The 17,611-nt window shown below is 42.7% G+C and overlaps 2 protein-coding genes across 6 annotated transcripts in view; both read left to right on the forward strand.

Annotated features, from left to right (window-relative positions):
- Window positions 1-11,703, forward strand: part of LOC106572010 (ras-specific guanine nucleotide-releasing factor RalGPS1) — a 278,753-nt gene extending 267,050 nt beyond the window's left edge. Inside the window, exons 15-20 of one of the 2 annotated variants that reach the window (XM_014145707.2) lie at window positions 339-419; window positions 2,356-2,461; window positions 2,874-2,966; window positions 3,431-3,536; window positions 5,089-5,180; window positions 5,419-11,703. In XM_014145707.2, coding sequence (XP_014001182.1) covers window positions 339-419; window positions 2,356-2,461; window positions 2,874-2,966; window positions 3,431-3,536; window positions 5,089-5,180; window positions 5,419-5,448 — 508 coding nt within the window. In that variant the 3' untranslated portion in view covers window positions 5,449-11,703. The remainder of the gene's footprint in view (window positions 1-338; window positions 420-2,355; window positions 2,462-2,873; window positions 2,967-3,430; window positions 3,537-5,088; window positions 5,181-5,418) is intronic. The other variant, XM_014145728.2, reaches the window with a different exon arrangement.
- A 2,512-nt stretch (window positions 11,704-14,215) lies between these two features.
- LOC106572043 (E3 ubiquitin-protein ligase rnf213-alpha) overlaps window positions 14,216-17,611 on the forward strand; it is a 78,755-nt gene continuing 75,359 nt past the window's right edge. The window contains exons 1-2 of one of the 4 annotated variants that reach the window (XM_014145768.2): window positions 14,216-14,396; window positions 14,954-15,108. The gene's annotated coding sequence lies outside the window, so the exon portion shown is untranslated. Of the gene's footprint in view, window positions 14,397-14,886; window positions 15,109-17,611 lie in introns of those variants that run through there. The other 3 variants (XM_045693912.1, XM_045693905.1, XM_045693885.1) reach the window with 3 other exon arrangements.

Genomic DNA, 17,611 nt, shown 5'->3' on the forward strand with positions numbered 1-17,611 from the left:
CAGCGTTGAGTGTCGACCAACGTTCTCATGTTATCTCGGTTTCCATGTCCGGCAAGAAGTGCGATTAATCTCACCCGATTTCTCCTCTTTAAATTCCAATCACTGAATGAATCAGACCTGGGTCAAATACACTGTACTTCATTTAGCTTGAAGTTTGTGCTTTGGGGACTATTTAATTGGGTTCATTGCGTAAATATTTTACGTATGTATTTGTCCCAGGTCTGGTTTAAACATCAGAACTATTAGGTACACTTGTGAAAAAGGGGGGGGTATTGTAAACCAAATAGCAGTGACCTTCCTGGCAACTCAGACTGACTGTTGACAATGTGCAAACACAGGGGACGCATGTATGCCACACTGGGCCCCAACTGGAAGGTCCCTCTACGTAATTCACCCCGGAGCCGCAGCTATGTTTACAGGTACAGTGGTGGTGGTGGTGGTGGTGGTGGGTTATGTCACATGTTCTAAGGTCATAGGTCATTCATCTCTGGGAAAAGAAGGGTGGGGGTCACGCTGTCACCTCTTGTCACTGCATGCAGCGTCCGTCTCACTCAATCTCTTCACACTGTTGGTGGAAGTTGCCCCTAACCCCTGGTCTACGGTCAGTTTCTTCACAGTTTTGGTGGGTTTAATGGTTAAAGGGGAAGTTCAGTATTTTACAATTTGATGTTAGATGGTTTCCTCACCCTGCTGGTAGTTTATGGGCCAGGAGAAACTGGAATCCATGGTCCGGTTTAACTTTAAACAGCACAACAAACTTTGGCCACTGCTAGCTTAAAAATGTATGGGCATGACAGGGATATGTGGAGCATATTAAGAAATTAGTTTGCCTTTCTTTTTTTACATACTCCGCATGGTTTTAAGATGGCGCAGGCTGAAGTTTGTAGTGGCTGTTTAAAGAAAAACAAACTACGGATTACATTTTCTCTTTGCGCATAGACACATTTTAGGGTGAAGAACTATCTCAGCGTTATATTGTAAAATACTGAACTTCCCCTTTAAGGTTGGGGTTTCAGGGGTTGTGGTTTGGGAAAGATGTAGTGAGCTTGGAGTAGGGGAAACTTCTACCCGGGGCATCCTTCCTTCTCTGTATATCACGGTCACAGTCTTTTGAGTCCCTCGTCTCCACACTCCAGGGGTAAGGGACAAAGGACTTGGACAAATGCTACATAGTTCCTTGACTCTGTATTTTGGGATGGTGTTTTTGATTTCCTTTACTTTGGGGCCCGTTGACCCTAAGCTGTCTGTTTGTCATTTGGGAGGGTGTTTCACTGAGAATTTAAATGAGAACCATTTTGGCGAGAGGAGTGTACAGGATGCTTCTTCAGGGTTCTCATGGAAATGTTCTACTGTAATTTATACTTTATACCAAGGCACTCATTGACGGAGACTGGGCCAAATCCTAACTTTTTAACACATGTGCATATGTACGACTCTTCCACTGATATCGATGCACACGGTTTACACAAAACCTTGAAGGTATGCGCATATTATCTCAAGTTCGCTTTTGTCCCACTGTTCCAATGTCAACTCTCTGCTACAGAGGGATCAGAATGTGATCTGAACGTGGTCAAGATCAGGCTAACGTTTATCGTCATCAGCTTGTCCCCTTTTGGTTGGCATGGCGATCCCATGCTTCACCCTCTTCCATGCTCCCTAGAAAGTCTGAATAGCTAAATCGCCTATAAACAGTGGGCAAAATTGGTTGGAATTACATCATTCCTGTTGTATACTGATTATATAAGGAAGGTCTCATTTTGGAACTTGTATAACAACACGTCTTAAACTCGTTATTTGGTTGTTATCTGACCAGATATCTAAAATATCAAAGGTTTTCCCTGATGCTTTGATAATGTAATGAAGACACCTTTTCTTGTCTTAATCTGGTTCCCTGACCACTCTACAACCAGAAAACCTGTTTTTTACAACATAACAATGACGTAATTATGACGGTCCCGGCCTAATTTTTGCCCGCTGGGTACCCACTGTTCTCTCCTCTCCTGGACTGGTTTATTGAGACTGAGGGTTTCAAATAGCCCTTCCTTTGGTCGTGGAACTTAGTAAAAAGCATGCAAGCCCCAATTCACATCCCGTTATCACACAACACCACATCTGATCATTTTGAGGAGCTCTGCCAAAGAGACGAGGGGTGTCAGAGACCTATACCCTTTTCACACTATCGCGTTCTGGTTATATGGTTCCTTCCAGTACAGTTCCAGCGACTATGATGGATGCAAAACCGGGGCCGGCTTGGTTCAGTAGTGTGAAAAGGGTACTAGAGAAGCCACAGTCTCTTCTACTGCTGTTCATACAACTTTGGTTTTGAACCTTTCCCCATCCTCATCCCTCCCCCAGCCCCTCAGGTGCCAACCCGTGCCATGGGTGCAGCGAGGTGGGAAGTGTTACTATCGAGGGGCCCCTTCGGAGGAAGACCCTGCTGAAAGAGGGCCGAAAACCCAAGGTAAGGAGGGATGTGTCCTCTGTCTGACTCCTGGTCCAAGGTAAGGAGGGATGTGTCCTCTGTCTGACTCCTGGTCCAAGGTAAGGAGGGATGTGTCCTCTGTCTGACTCCTGGTCCAAGGTAAGGAGGGATGTGTCCTCTGTCTGACTCCTGGTCCAAGGTAAGGAGGGATTTGTTTTCTGTCTGACTCCTGGTCCAAGTTTTTGCTTCTCCAGTGTTTTCTTACCCACTCGTTCCTCCTTTTCTCTGTAATTGAACATTTTCTTACTGTTATGCGATACTATAGTGATCAAGGAACAAGTTGTTCATTGTAAGTTATTCTTATAGTCAACACTGTCTGTGTGTGTGTGTGTGTGTGTGTGTGTGTGTGTGTGTGTGTGTGTGTGTGTGTGTGTGTGCGTGCTCGCTCCAGTTGTCATCGTGGACACGCTTTTGGATCACTCTCTCTGGTTCGACGCTGACGTTCTACGGGGCCAAAGCCTTGAGGGCCTCCGAGAGGAAGCATGTGAGTGAGACCATTGGTGTATTCACTAGGAAGCAAACGGACGGAACAGGGAGGGACTAAGTTGAACTTGTCCAATAAGAAACATCAGTTTTTGTTGCCCAACGTTTTCAGTTGCAAAATGTTTTGCTACAGTTTGCTACGGATGTGCACTAATGAATACACTCCTGAAGAACCTGTCTACTGCAGGTTTTTTCTCTCAACACAAACTAAATAGTGGTCTTAAAAGTCACAATGTTCAGTTTACTAGAAATAAATGTAGGGAAAACAATGTTCAGTTTACTAGAAAGAAATGTAGGGAAACAATTGATGAGTAGCAAATAAATAAATGTGAGTAAAAGTGGAGAAAGACATTTGGATCAACAACCAAACAAACGGCGTCCTGTAGAGGCAGAAGGCTGTGTTGTTTTCATTACACACTTCCGATGCCGTTCATCTTATCCAGTGTGGTCACATCTTCCCTGCAGTACAAATCTTCAGCCTGTAAGAAGGTTTGTGTAACGGGCTGGATGGTGGTCCTGCCTGACGACCCGGCTAGACCGAACATCTTCCACCTTAACGACCCGGATAAAGGTGAGCCTTGCAGAAATTTTTTTGAATGTTGTACAGGAGAAATTGTATTAGTATAAAATATATTTTCCCCAAAAAATTTGGCAGACAATATACAGTAGCTCAGTATTTGGTATTATTTATTTTATACTTGTCTTTAACAAGGGATCCAATAATTCTGGATGTGACTGTATATTCATATATTTGTTGATCCCAGGACATATTGCTGGATGTCTGAGGCATATAAGGTTTGGTTTTCTAGCGCACATTTGCGAAATGACGCCTGTGTCAGAGGAGCGCCGAAGCGAAGGACCCTGTCACTGCAAATTAACGAGGGTGGAGCGTGCACACCTGTTTCTAAACGAGTCTCCAATCCAGACCTGTCTGTGAACATGAACTGTACAGTAGTTTGTCCATGGTTTTGTCGGTATGGGCGAGGGTAAAGATAGTCCTAATGGTTGAGGTACTTTTATTTTGCTCACCAAACCACCATTGATTTTTGTCACTCGGGGACAACTTTGTCTCTTCAGTTGAGGTTTGTGTGCCAGTAGCTAGGTTTCCATCCAATTGGCAACAGATTTTCATGTGAATATTCTAAAATATACATTAAATAAAAATTTGCATTTTCCCACCAGAGATGTTTCCATCAAATTGACTTGTTGCAGATAAAATGACGTAGTGCAAATAAAAATATCTTCTGCGGGTAAATTCCCATGTACCGAGTACATATACAAGTTAAATGGGTTTTCAACTCTACTGATGCTTTTCTCACAACAATAAAAATATTTCGTTATATTGCGAATGTGACCACTCTGGTCTTGGTACGTGCTGTCTAGCTAACAGCTTGCAGATACAGTGCGGATATAGCCTGCATCAGGGACTCCCAAATTTTTCACTCAGGGCCCCCCCCTTCCTGCATTGGGGAATATCCCTCAGGCCCTTCCTTAGCTGACATTGGCTAGTTGATCTGGACATTTCTGACAAGTTATAAATATCTCTCCTAAGGCAGGGTTTCACAAATTCGGTCCTGCATCGATGATCATGTCACCAGAATTAGACCTTTGATATTTATTGGAAAGGAGCAACAAGCTCATCACAGTGCACTTTGATCACCCTGTTAAGTTCATCATCAGTTATTTCATCTATAGCCTAATAAACTGCATGCTTTCCCCAACGAGTAATAGTAGGGAGGACCACACATGTCATTGCGTGACTTCAAATTTATTTCAATAATAATGGTTATTATATCAATATTTGCGCATTGAAAGCGTTTCCACTGAGATTTCTCGCCTAATTAATTTTACAGACACAAAAAAAAGATCCCACCTTGTCGAGCGTATTTTATTTCGTCGACAAATGTTCTGTTTTCATCAGGCCTATCATGACATGTTGTTTCATCTGACATGTACCTCACTCGATTAAAAAGGTTGGATGGAAACCTGGTAACTGCTGGATTCCCAAAGAACCAAGGAGGGAGGAGAAGGGGGGTTATTCGGTCTGACCTTAACTATCTCATGCAAATGGTTAAGTTGTTTTAGGTCAAACTCCAAAGCCCTCTTGTCTTGTTGCTTCACAGGTAATGTTTACAAGTTCCAGACAGGATCCAGATTCTCTGCTATCATCTGGCACAAAAACCTGGAGGAGGCTTGCAGGAGCTGTAGACCTCAGGTAATGTTGTCTTTCTAATCGATTCCAATTATTTATTTATTTTTAAATATATACACAGACACAACATCAATTCAATGATAGTACATGCATTTTTTTTTTAAATGATCGAGGATGACACCAAAAATTAAATGACTGAAGATATTTTTTCTTTCAATCTCTTGGGGAAAATGTGCCATTTCATTCTGACCACAGCTGTCAATCACCTAATTCCTTAATGTACTCTGCTTGTGCCTACCAGATACCAACCAACCTAATGTCATTTGAGTAGTGGACAACCAGTCAGCTTGCCCAGTGGGGAGTTAGTGCCAAGCCCATTTCTATGGGAGTCTAACAAACTCTGATAAAATGGTGGAATGGAGGAATTGATTGGAATCCTAAGAAATGAGTGGTGAGGAAGTGTGTCCTGTGTCCGATTCTACAGACTGGAGCAGATGCTCTTTACCACTAGAGACACACACACAGCAGCGTTTTAGCCAAGGACTACGTGCGATGTCTCTCTTTCCGGAGAAAGGAAAACAAATATTTAAGCCCTTGTTTCGTGTCAAAGCTTTCTCGCTTGTCGTCGTTTGTTTCCGCTGCTATAAACGTGTGAGCAAGCTCATATTTCTTTGGCCCATGTTGGGTTTTGCTTAGAAGAAAGGATGGAAAAAAAATACCTGTAAATGCACAAAGAAGACTGACAATGTTAAGAGACTGTGATAAGTAGGCTCAGGGGACCAGTGACTTGGGCCCTTGGAGATCAACACTGCCATGGCCCCCTAACTATTTGAGCCAACGTTTCAGACCACTGTTGACTGGACACATTGCAAAACACAAGCTAGATGGATGCTCATCGTCGACCCTGGTCCTTGCGTCATGCAGCCGGACTGATACTCATCGTCGACCCTGGTCCTTGCGTCATGCAGCGGACTGATACTCATCATCGACCCTGGTCCTTGCGTCATGCAGCGGACTGATGCTCATCGTCGACCCTGGTCCTTGCGTCATGCAGCCGGGCTGATGCTCATCGTCGACCCTGGTCCTTGCGTCATGCAGCAGGACTGATGCTCATCGTCGACCCTGGTCCTTGCGTCATGCAGCGGACTGATGCTCATCGTCGACCCTGGTCCTGCGTATGCAGCGGACTGATACTCATCGTCGATCCTGGTCCTTGCGTCATGCAGCAGGACTGATGCTCATCGTCGACCCTGGTCCTTGCGTCATGCAGCCGGACTGATGCTCATCGTCGACCCTGGTCCTTGCGTCATGCAGCAGGACTGATACTCATCGTCGACCCTGGTCCTTGCGTCATGCAGCAGGACTGATACTCATCGTCGACCCTGGTCCCTGCGTCATGCAGCCGGACTTTACAGCAGAAGTCATGACTCTTTGAGTTTTCAGATAAGGGAGAAAGGACTTGGCTTTCTGAATAACTAGTTATTTAACATCCAAGGCTCAGCCAATCCTGAACCACCCCCTGCTCTGTCAGACCATACTATTTATTATAGCCATACAAACAATGTCTGCCGATTTAAAGACCAATTTTTTAAACTCCAAGTAGGTTGAGCAAGAAAAGGCTTTATTGGTTCGGATGAGATGACAAATGGTGATAAAGACTTTTCTACCGGTCAGAAATGAAACAAACACACATAAAAAAAAAAAAAATTGTTGCACTTTTGTCATAACATTTTGAGTTTGATTCACAACTTTATTGTCCATCAAGGGGAAATGTATTTGGTCACTTGCAATGACATTCGTCATCATATAGAAAAGACATCACAGATTTTTTTCCTCATGTAGACGAACCAGCTTGAAGCTTCACTACCAGATAAAGGCCAGCTTAGAGAAGGGTTAAGAAGAAACTAGATCAGCGAAGGCCTTCAGTTCTCTTGTGGTATTAATCTGGTTGAGATTTCAGACAAGTCAGTGGGTTTCAGCACCATCAGTGAGTTAATTGTAAATACTTAAAAATATATATATTTTTGTATTTATTTTCTCTTTAGTTGTCAATGGGAAATGATAGCATGGTATGATTTCAAGGGACAGTTCACCCAAAATTACACCCTGTGAACAAGTTATGACAGCAATCCATGCTATGGTTTAGTTTCCTTGGGAACGGTTTCCACATGCTAACGATTTAGCAGTTGTGGCACAAATCCCATTCAAGTCATGGGACCGATATTAGCATTTTTAGCACATAATTTCCAAATGATCCAAAAGTATCTCAAATTGTTCGTGAAGCTAAAAAAAAAAAGTAACTTATTGAGGATTTGAAAATGATGCACAGAAAATGCTAATGTCTGTCCAATGACTTGAATGGGATTTGTGCCACAACTGCTAAATCGTTAGCATGTGGAAACCGTTCCCAAGGAAACTAAACCATAGCATTGACTGCTGTCCATAGACTGCTTACAGGGTAAGGAAGCCAATATACCATTTTGTAATTTGGGGGAACTATCCCTTTAAACGACCCACTGTAAGAATGTGGTAAGAGTGCACGACAGGGCTCCTGAGTGGCACAGCGGTCTAAAGCACTGCATCTCAGTGCAAGAGGCGTCACTACAGTCCCTGGTTCAAATCCAGGCTGTATCACATCCGGCCGTGATAGGGAGTCCCATAGGGCGGCGCACAATTGGCCCAGCGTCGTCCGGGTTAGGGCCGGGGTAGGCCGTCATTGTAAATAAGAATTTGTTCTTAACTGACTTGCCTAGTTAAATATAAAGGTTAAATAAATAAATTAAAATAAAACAATGAGCGGTGAGGACCCTACCCGGTTTCCTGTAATTTTGAGGGACGCAAAAAAAAAAAGGGATGTCGATGGCATGAATACAAGCCAAATGCATTGCTTCAGAAGCACAAAGTTACAGTTTCAAACATTATGTGTGGACTTATGTTTGTCTAGGACATTTGAAACACATTAAGACATGATATCTCATGTATGGCTGGAAAATAAGAACTCAAATTATTTCATGAATTAACTGATTTTATTGAAGCCATAGTCCCAAATGCATCCCCTATAAGTATGCTCAATGCCAATCATCTATGATGTGACAATCATAAGGGTGAGATTTTACCCGGGTCAAAACGGTTACCTGTGGTTTAATACACGTTTGGTACTAAAAATAACCATCTTTGTAAAAAGTGGTTAGGACATCAACCTTAATTTGTATTTAAAGAAAAATGTTATTTTTCTGTATTAATTAGCACCCACCAAAGTGTGTATGACTGAGCCAATCAATGAGTTGTTTAAAAGATATATAATGTTTATTTTTTTTTATTTTTTATGAAGGACTGCATTCTGAACAAAAAAGATACGGGTAACTGCCAAAAATAAAGGAAACACCAACATAAAGTGTCTCAATAGGGCGTTAGGCCACCACGAGGTGACAGAACAGCTTCAATGCGCCTTGGCAAAGATTCAACAAGTGTGTGGAACTCTATTGGAGGGATGCGACACCATTCTTCCACGGGAAATTCCACCATTTGGCGTTATGTTAATAATGGTGGTGGAAAACGCTGTCTCAAGACGCCGCTCCAGAATCTCCCAATTGAGATCTGGTGACTGAGACACACCCTCTTTCAACCCCCTGTTCTCCTGGGAGACACCCTCTTTCAACCCCCTGTTCTCCTGGGAGACCCCCTCTTTCAACCCCCTGTTCTCCTGGGAGACCCCCTCTTTCAACCCCCTGTTCTCCTGGGAGACCCCCTCTTTCAAAGTCTTCTTCTTGCCATGGTAGCCAAAATAATGGGCACCTGGGCATTTTTATACATGACCATAAGCATGATGGGAAACCCTGCTCTAAGGTATACAATGACTGACATGACAAGAGGAAAACTGATGATGCACTAACCAATTTAGAAATTACACCTTGTGCATTCTACTATTACAATTAACTCAGAAAACCACACCTGTGTGGAAGCACCTGTGGGGCACCCCACTTTGTATCCCTCATTTACTCAAGTGTTTCCTTTTATTTTGGCAGTTTCGTGTAGGTGTTTGGTGTAGTAATGCCTCTATGCTATTGTGTTCCATAGTTCCACTTTTATCTAAATCCCTTTCTTTTGAAACCAGAGAGTCAATTTAATGTTTGACCATAGAATTATCTGTGTAGTTGCTACAATACCGTCCAAGTTTCAGATTGTAATTGTTTCACGTGCATATTGAAATGTCCATAAATGTGAACGTTATGTGCTTACACAAACTGAGTGACAATTGACTTGCATTGCTTTCACAGACTTACAGTTCTTATTCTGCCAGCTCAATGGAAAATACTTGTTTTATACTGTTGTCGTCATGAAGTTATCATATTGTACATGTCTGAAAGTTGCACATGTAATTTATTATTACTTTACATTGAAACATAGGCCAGTGAGGGATTTGGAGTGTGTGTGTGGCAATGATACAAATGTTTTGTAAGGCCGGTATATAACTTAAGTTATTAGAAGATTATTCAAAGATGTTCATTTTCATAAAGACTTTTGGAAAGCAGATTGGGATGTTTCACTCAAGGTCCTCCTCCTCTCATACCTGTATCAGTGGACCAGAACTAAATTATGGGGGGGCACCCCAAATGAAGGATTAGAGGGGGGAGGCACCCCACATGAAGGATTAGAGGGGGGAGGCACCCCACATGAAGGATTAGAGGGGGGAGACCCCACATGAAGGATTAGAGGGGTGAGGCACCCCACATGAAGGATTAGAGGGGGGAGGCACCCCACATGAAGGATTAGAGGGGGGACACACCCCACATGAAGGATTAGAGGGGGGAGACACCCCACATGAAGGATTAGAGGGGGGAGACACCCCACATGAAGGATTAGAGGGGGGAGACACCCCACATGAAGGATTAGAGGGGAGGCACCCCACATGAAGGATTAGAGGGGAGGCACCCCACATGAAGGATTAGAGGGGAGGCACCCCACATGAAGGATTAGAGGGGGGAGGCACCCCACATGAAGGATTAGAGGGGGGAGGCACCCCACATGAAGGATTAGAGGGGGGAGGCACCCCACATGAAGGATTAGGGGGGGGAGGCACCCCACATGAAGGATTAGAGGGGGGGCACCCCACATGAAGGATTAGAGGGGAGGCACCCCACATGAAGGATTAGAGGGGGGAGGCACCCCACATGAAGGATTAGAGGGGAGGCACCCCACATGAAGGATTAGGGGGGGGAGGCACCCCACATGAAGGATTAGAGGGGGAGACACCCCACATGAAGGATTAGAGGGGGGGGCACCCCACATGAAGGATTAGGGGGGTGGGGCACCCCACATGAAGGATTAGAGGGGGGGCACCCCAATTGAAGGATTAGAGGGGGGAGGCACCCCACATGAAGGATTAGAGGGCGTGGCACCCCAAATTTACATTTACATTTACATTTTAGTCATTTAGCAGACGCTCTTATCCAGAGCGACTTACAGTAGTGAATGCATACATTTCATACAATTTCATAAAAAAAAATTCTGTGCTGGCCCCCCGTGGGAATCGAACCCACAACCCTGGTGTTGCAAACACCATGCTCTACCAACTGAGCTACAGGGAAGGAAGGATTAGAGGGGTGGGGGGCAACCCAAATGGATTAGAAGGGTGGGGGGCACCCCAGATGGATTAGAGGGAGCACCCCAGATGGATTAGAGGAGTGGGGGGCACCCCAAATGATGGTTTAGATGGAGAGGGGGGGCACCCCAAATGAAGGATTGGGGGGGCACCCCAAATGAAGGATTAGGGGGGGGGCACCCCAAATGAAGGATTAGGGGGGGCACCCCAAATGAAGGATTAGGGGGGGCTCCCCAAATGAAGGATTAGAAATGTACATCTGTATTTTGATTCTACTTTGTTCAAACACCTGAAATGCTAAAACGCATCACTGTTTCTCTGCGTGTGCAGAGGGTATTTTGTTTTCTTCAGACAGAATTAGCTGTCACTAAAATCAATACAATTTGATGGATCGTTATATTGAAGCAGATTCAATACACATCTTCAATCCTTGTCAAATGGAACATGTGTGTGAGATCCTGATTGGCTGGCTCAATACCCAAAGTCTAGCCCCTGTTGAACTTGATCTAAAGCCTCTAAGGCTGGGGTTAACAGTTTGTTTAGCATGTATAGCATTCTCACATTACAAATATTACTGTAGCCATTTCTCCTCAAATGTCAGATACATACATTGAGCATACATGTATTTGTGTCATGTACATAATACCTTTTGAAGTCACTTTTTGGGTTTGCTATCATGTGTTGAAGCTTTATTTAGTCTGTTTTCTTCTTCTGGTGATTTTTTTTAAATTATTTGATACTTGTATCGGACAGATTTTCTGTTTTTGTAAAAAACGTAGATATGTAATATGGGACGTTGCATGTATTTTGTGTACAAAGTTTTCTGGTGTCTGTAGTGACTGTGAAAAATGACAACCACTCACTTGTATTGCCCTGTGAATATTTTGCTAAGTTATTTCTAACCTTGGCATTGATGTACGTTGCTGTATTTTTCAGCTTTAAACGTTAACACCAATCATGAATTAAAACCATTCTGGAAACTGAGCCGGCGATTTCTTAATGATGACAAATACTTTTACACTAATTGTCTTTAGTACATTCTGCACTCGAAAAGAGCGTATTGATTAAATTGGAAATATTGACATGCGTTAAATATGAGTGTTTGTTTGTGTGGGTGGGTGGGTGCGTTTTCACATGAGTATGACGCTACAAGCGTGGCACACCTGTATTTGGGGAGTTTCTCCCATTCTTCTCTGCAGATCCTCTCAAGCGCTGTCAGGTTGGATGGGGAGCTTCACTGCACAGCTATGTTCAGGTCTCTCCAGATATGTTCGATCAGGTTTAAGTCCGAGCTCTGGCTGGTCCACTCAAGGACATTCAGAGACTTGTCCCGAAGCCACCCCTGCGTTGTCTTGGCTGTGTGCTTAGGGTCGTTGTCCTGTCGGAAGGTGAATCTTCACCCCAGTCTGAGGTCCAGAGCAGATTTTCATCAAGGATCCCTCTGTACTTTGCATCTTTCCCTCGATCCTGACTAGTCTCCCAGTCCCTGCCGCTGAAAAACATCCCCACAACATGATGCTGCCACCACCATGCTTCACCGTAGGGATGGTGCCAGGTTTCCTCCAGACATGACGCCTGGCATTCAGACCAAAGAGTTCAATCTTGGTTTCTGCTACCCCCTGCTAACTCAACCTTGCACCTTAGACATGGAATCACTGGTCACTTTAATAATGTTTCCATACTTCTTTACTCATCTCATATGTATATACTGTATTCTATTTTACTGTATTTTAGTCAGTGCCACCATGACATTGCTCATCCTAATATTTATGTATTTCTTAATACCATTCTTTTAATTTTAGTGTGAATTGTTAGATACTTCTACACTGTTGGAGCTAGGAACACAAGCATTTTGCTACACCTGCAATAACATCTGCTAAATATGTGTATGTGACCAATAAAATTGTATTTTATTTGATGAGGTGACGCAAGCAGGACACTTCAGGATGAGGAGTAAGTTTCACACATTCCCAAGCAGGACACTTCACGATGAGGAGTAAGTTTCACACATTCCCAAGCAGGACACTTCAGGCTGAGGAGTAAGTTTCACACATTCCCAAGCAGGACACTTCACACTGAGGATTAAGTTTCAATATAACATGGTCACTGCCGGTAGAATGTTTATTTTGATTGCCCGATTTTCTGCATTTATCAGTGTGTCATCAGGTAGCCTGATTTCAGATGTGTCCATGTAAACAGGATTATTAGGGAAATTGTTCTATCCACAATAATCTCATTATTTTGTGCATGTAACTGTGCTCTCTGACTTTCCAAACATTCGTGTGTGTGTGTGTGTGTGTGTGTGTGTGTTCTGGCTATACTAGTTGTCATAGTAACAACGGGTGTATGCACAGTGGTGTAGGCTGATTGCGATCACTCAGAAGTTATGTAACAAGCTAAGGTAACAACACTGCCTGCCAAGGATGTTTCCCACAGTTGCTTTGAATGTGCTAAATCATAATGTAAGAATACATTTTAAAGCCTCAAAGGATAAGATGATTCAACTTTCAAAACGTGTCCATTTTTGTCGAGTCACGTCAGTTAACTAGCTAGCTAGGTGGCTGTTCAGCTTTCTAGTACATTCACTAATTGGTTTTTAAACCATTAACACGCTGGTTAACTAACCACATGTAACTGTCGACAGAGTAGCTAGCTAGCAACGAAGGTATGCCAAATGATGGTCTAAACGCCACTTGAGGGCAAATAAATCTTATTTCACCGTTCAGACACAAGTCGCATGACCAGGAATCAGATTTGTATCTTGACTTCAAACCACCTACAAAAATTCCTTTTAAAATTCCTGCTATTTTTCAAAGATTTCTCACAAAAACAAGCATATGCCAAGCCTTTTATTTTCAAAGCCTTTTACATTTAATTCAGCTCGTGTCATGCTAATTTCGATTTTTTTTTTTTGCAACCCGCTGAAACAACTTTGAAAACAACCGACCACGAAACGTAAAATCCTCAAAACAGCCCAGCAGATAAGAGCATTGTGCTAATAACCAAAATGTCACTGGTTTGAATCATCTTGTCGACTAGGTGAAAAAAAAGAAATGTGCCCTTGAGCAAGGCATTTAACCATACATTTCTCCTGTAAATCACTCTGGATAAGAGCGTCTGCTAAATGACTACAATGTAAATATAAACCAGCTCTGCTGTCAGAGCTCGGTGCTTATTATCTGATGTATTAGCCTACGAAATCCAACTTTTTGGATATAATATATAAATGATATGTTAAAGACCTCACTGACTGATTCAGAACATGAATAATCATATTTGTCTTGGTAAAATATATTTTATAACAATAGGAAGTTAATATTAATCACCACCATTTCAGGGCGCATTTTCACCCACTCTGTACAGAGTCCATGGGCTAAAAAACAACCTGTTAGCACCCTGTAAATCATTAATAGAAATAGGCTACTTTTGCTTCATCTCATTTCAAAAGTAAAACTAATTGCCAACACGACATAATGCCCTGAGTTGGATCATCTCAATGTGCACTGACTTGGCTCCTCTAGCTTGGATTGGTTGAAAAAACGGAAACCATAGGCAACTAAATCTAATGCACCTTTTGGCATCTTACTGGATGATGGGTTGATGCGAGCTCCGTTCTGTGCCCATCATAATGCAAGCCCTTGTCAATATTAATTTAATCATTCTGAATTGATTAATTGGTGAGTATGCCTACCCTTTATTGATAGGTATAGTCAATTAATGTGTGTGTGTGTGTGTGTGTGGCATCACGGTACACATTTATAGGCTACATTTGTAATTGTATATACGCCAGAGGAGGCTGGTGAGAGGACCTATAGGACGGGCTCATTGTAATGACTGGAATGGAATTAATGGTACGGTATCAAACACATCAAATACTTTTGTGACCAGATGATAAACATATTTCCTAGATTAACATTGCTAACAATGCGATTGAGACAGAAATCAATTCCATTTCATTTTCCATTTATTCATAGGTTATATGTATGACACCGTTTGTATTTACAAACTTTTATGAAAGGAAAATTACATGAAATCAAGTGGCCACATCTCTGTACATTTGCATGGAGTCTCGGCAAAAACACAGATTCTGACAGCACAGCAGATCATTCACAACAAATAGTCAATTTTTGCTTTTAATCTCATTTCGAAAGTAAAACCAGTTTCCAACACATGACAAAAACGCCCTGAGTCGCTTCATCTCATTTGGAAAGTTAAATGATTTTCTTTCCAACAGGACCTAAGAGGCGGACACACTATTTTCCTTGGTACGTGGTTCCTTCCTTTTAGGCTCCGGAGCAAAGATGTGCTACGTCAGTGGAGGAGAGAGAGTAGAGTGACACACAGTTTGATTTCATTTTAACTGCCGGCGACAGGCGCGACTCGCAGGAGGTACGTGTGTGTTCATTCATTTGATCAAGCTATGTAGCCAATGTATTGCTTCTTGATGAATAAATACGACATTCTTTTGTTTCTCTGTAATACTAGCCACCTAGTAATTTTCTGATGTTGGCTTCCGCTAACCAGCTAGATAGGTTCACGATCTCCCAACTAGATACCAAGCCATTTCAGGCTATCAATCAAGTTAGAGTAGTTTGTCTTAATTATTTTAGTGCTGGCAAGGTTTCTAGACTTTAAATTGCTTTAATACATTGGTTATGATACCACATACCAGTGTGGCAGCTAAAGTCAGAAGGCAGGTAGCCTAGTGGTTAGAGCGTTGGGCCAGTAACCGAAAGGTTGCTGGTTCGAATCCCCGAGCTGACAAGGTAAAAATGTGTCGTTCTGCTCCTGAACAGGCAGTTAACCCACTGTTCCCTGGTAGGCCGTCATTGTAGATAGTATTTACCAAGTCTACACCCCCCCAGTGTGGCATTATGGACCACATGAAAATTAATCCGATTATATAGGCTACATTTGTTGAAGTGGAAGCTAATAAAAGCTATGGTTTTGTGAAATAGGCCTATGCGTCAGCGTTATTTTTACCATTTGATATTTACTCCTCCTTCCTTAGCGTCTTTCTATACCACGAACGGCATTAAACATTGGAATGTGAAACTGAAAGTAGTAGGGCATTAAGTGAGCTGACAAGGTAAAAATGTAATTCTGTCCCCGGTAGGCCGGTAGGCCGGTAGGCCGTCATTGTAAATAAGAATTTGTTCTTTACTGACTTGCCTAGTTAAATAAAGATACAATAAATGTAAGTCATTATTGTGGAGTGTTGTTGATCCATCCTGAGTTTTCTCCCATCACAGCCATTAAACTCTAGCTGTTTTAAAATCCCCAATGGCCTCATACTTACATTCCTAGATAGTTTCCTTCCTGTCCTGCAGCTCATTCAAAAATCATGTCAACCTCTATTATTTCACACAGAGTGAGTCCATATACTGTAACAATGTTACTTCTGAACTAATTTAGGCTTGCCTAAACAAATGGGGTGAATACTTATGCAACAACTATATTTTAGTTATAACAATTTTTTATAGTTTGTAAAAATGTGTTGAATTTTCTTTTCACTTTTGATTTGTGTAAAAGAGGGCTGCAAGACTACTGTTTCGAGTGGAATATAACGCTCAAAGCGTTTCAGCCTTTTAAGGAAGGACGTTCAGCATTCACATACTTTGAACTCGTTGAGAAATGCCGATCAATGGTATTCCGATTGGGGGGGGGTGTAATTGTATATGGAATTGTTTTAAGATGGTCATACCATTGGTCATATAGCTATTTGGGAGGATACCCCTGTAGGTATCCCGCTAAAAATATTTTATGACAGAATTTGGCCTTACTGCTATTAGCCCATAGAAACACATTGAATAACACCTACATACTTGGCAAAACAGAGAATCAAAGAATAAATCCAAAGGAAGTATGGTTTGAGGTGTCTGAAATTCATCTGAGAGATCTAGGAAAGCATCGGGAACAAAACAATAAAACATACGTGTAAACTTGCCCCCCCCCCCAAAAAAAAAAATCCTATTCGTTTTCATGCATTTTTTTCAGGCGTAGTAGATCGATACGGGGATGTGGAGAGCTTACTCCATAAATCATGCTTGATGGTGTTCTCGCACTCAAACGACAAGGAGGGACTCTGTCTCTCCCTCCTAATGTGGGCTTGTGGTGAATGCTACAAACTTTACTCAGTTCCTCCTCTTGGGTTGATTCAGCACTGGGTAGGGTGCGTCTGGTCTTTTGGTTCTTGTGGCTCCCTAATAGCCCAGGAAACCATGGCTTGCGGATTTCATTCGCCTGGTTTGCGAAGATCCGTGGCTACCCCCACTGCGCGGGGATGTCAATGTTCTCTCTGTGGCTTGAAGTGTGCTTACTGCAGGGACAGTAGAGCGTCGCTAGGCAGCGTGCAGGTCACCACATTTTATGCGGATTAGAGTGATGGGTGGTCTGCTGTGGGCCGTTCTCAATTGCTATTCGCTGGTGTCAGCTTGTGGGGGTGATTGTAGCTGTGTTGTACTAAGTCAACTGACTGTAAGGGGACTTACAGTTATGAATATAACTAATGTTCCCTGAAGGAAGGGAACGAGGTAAAACAAAGTAGAAGAACTTGGTCTTGGTATGAGGAGCATCTGCTCTGTTCTATCCATTTCCTCTTGTTTTGGATTGGTCGCCTTTTTTTAGGGGAGGAGTGAAGTGGGCAGGGAATTTGTGTGAAGTAAGAAAAGACAATGGGAAGATAAAAGGGGCATAAAAAGGGTTTAAGTAATAAAGTCAAAGACCATAGAGTAGAATTTGTGTATTAAAACCCGGTTTAGATGGGCCTCCCGAGTGGCGCAGCGGTCTAAGGCACCGCATCAGTGCTTAAGGTGTCACTACATACCCGGGTTTGATCCCATGCTGTCACAGCCCGGCTGTGATCTGGAAACCCATGAGGCGGTTCACAATT

Source organism: Salmo salar, chromosome ssa01, assembly GCF_905237065.1.
Source record: "Salmo salar chromosome ssa01, Ssal_v3.1, whole genome shotgun sequence".
Taxonomy (NCBI): Eukaryota; Metazoa; Chordata; class Actinopteri; order Salmoniformes; family Salmonidae; genus Salmo; species Salmo salar.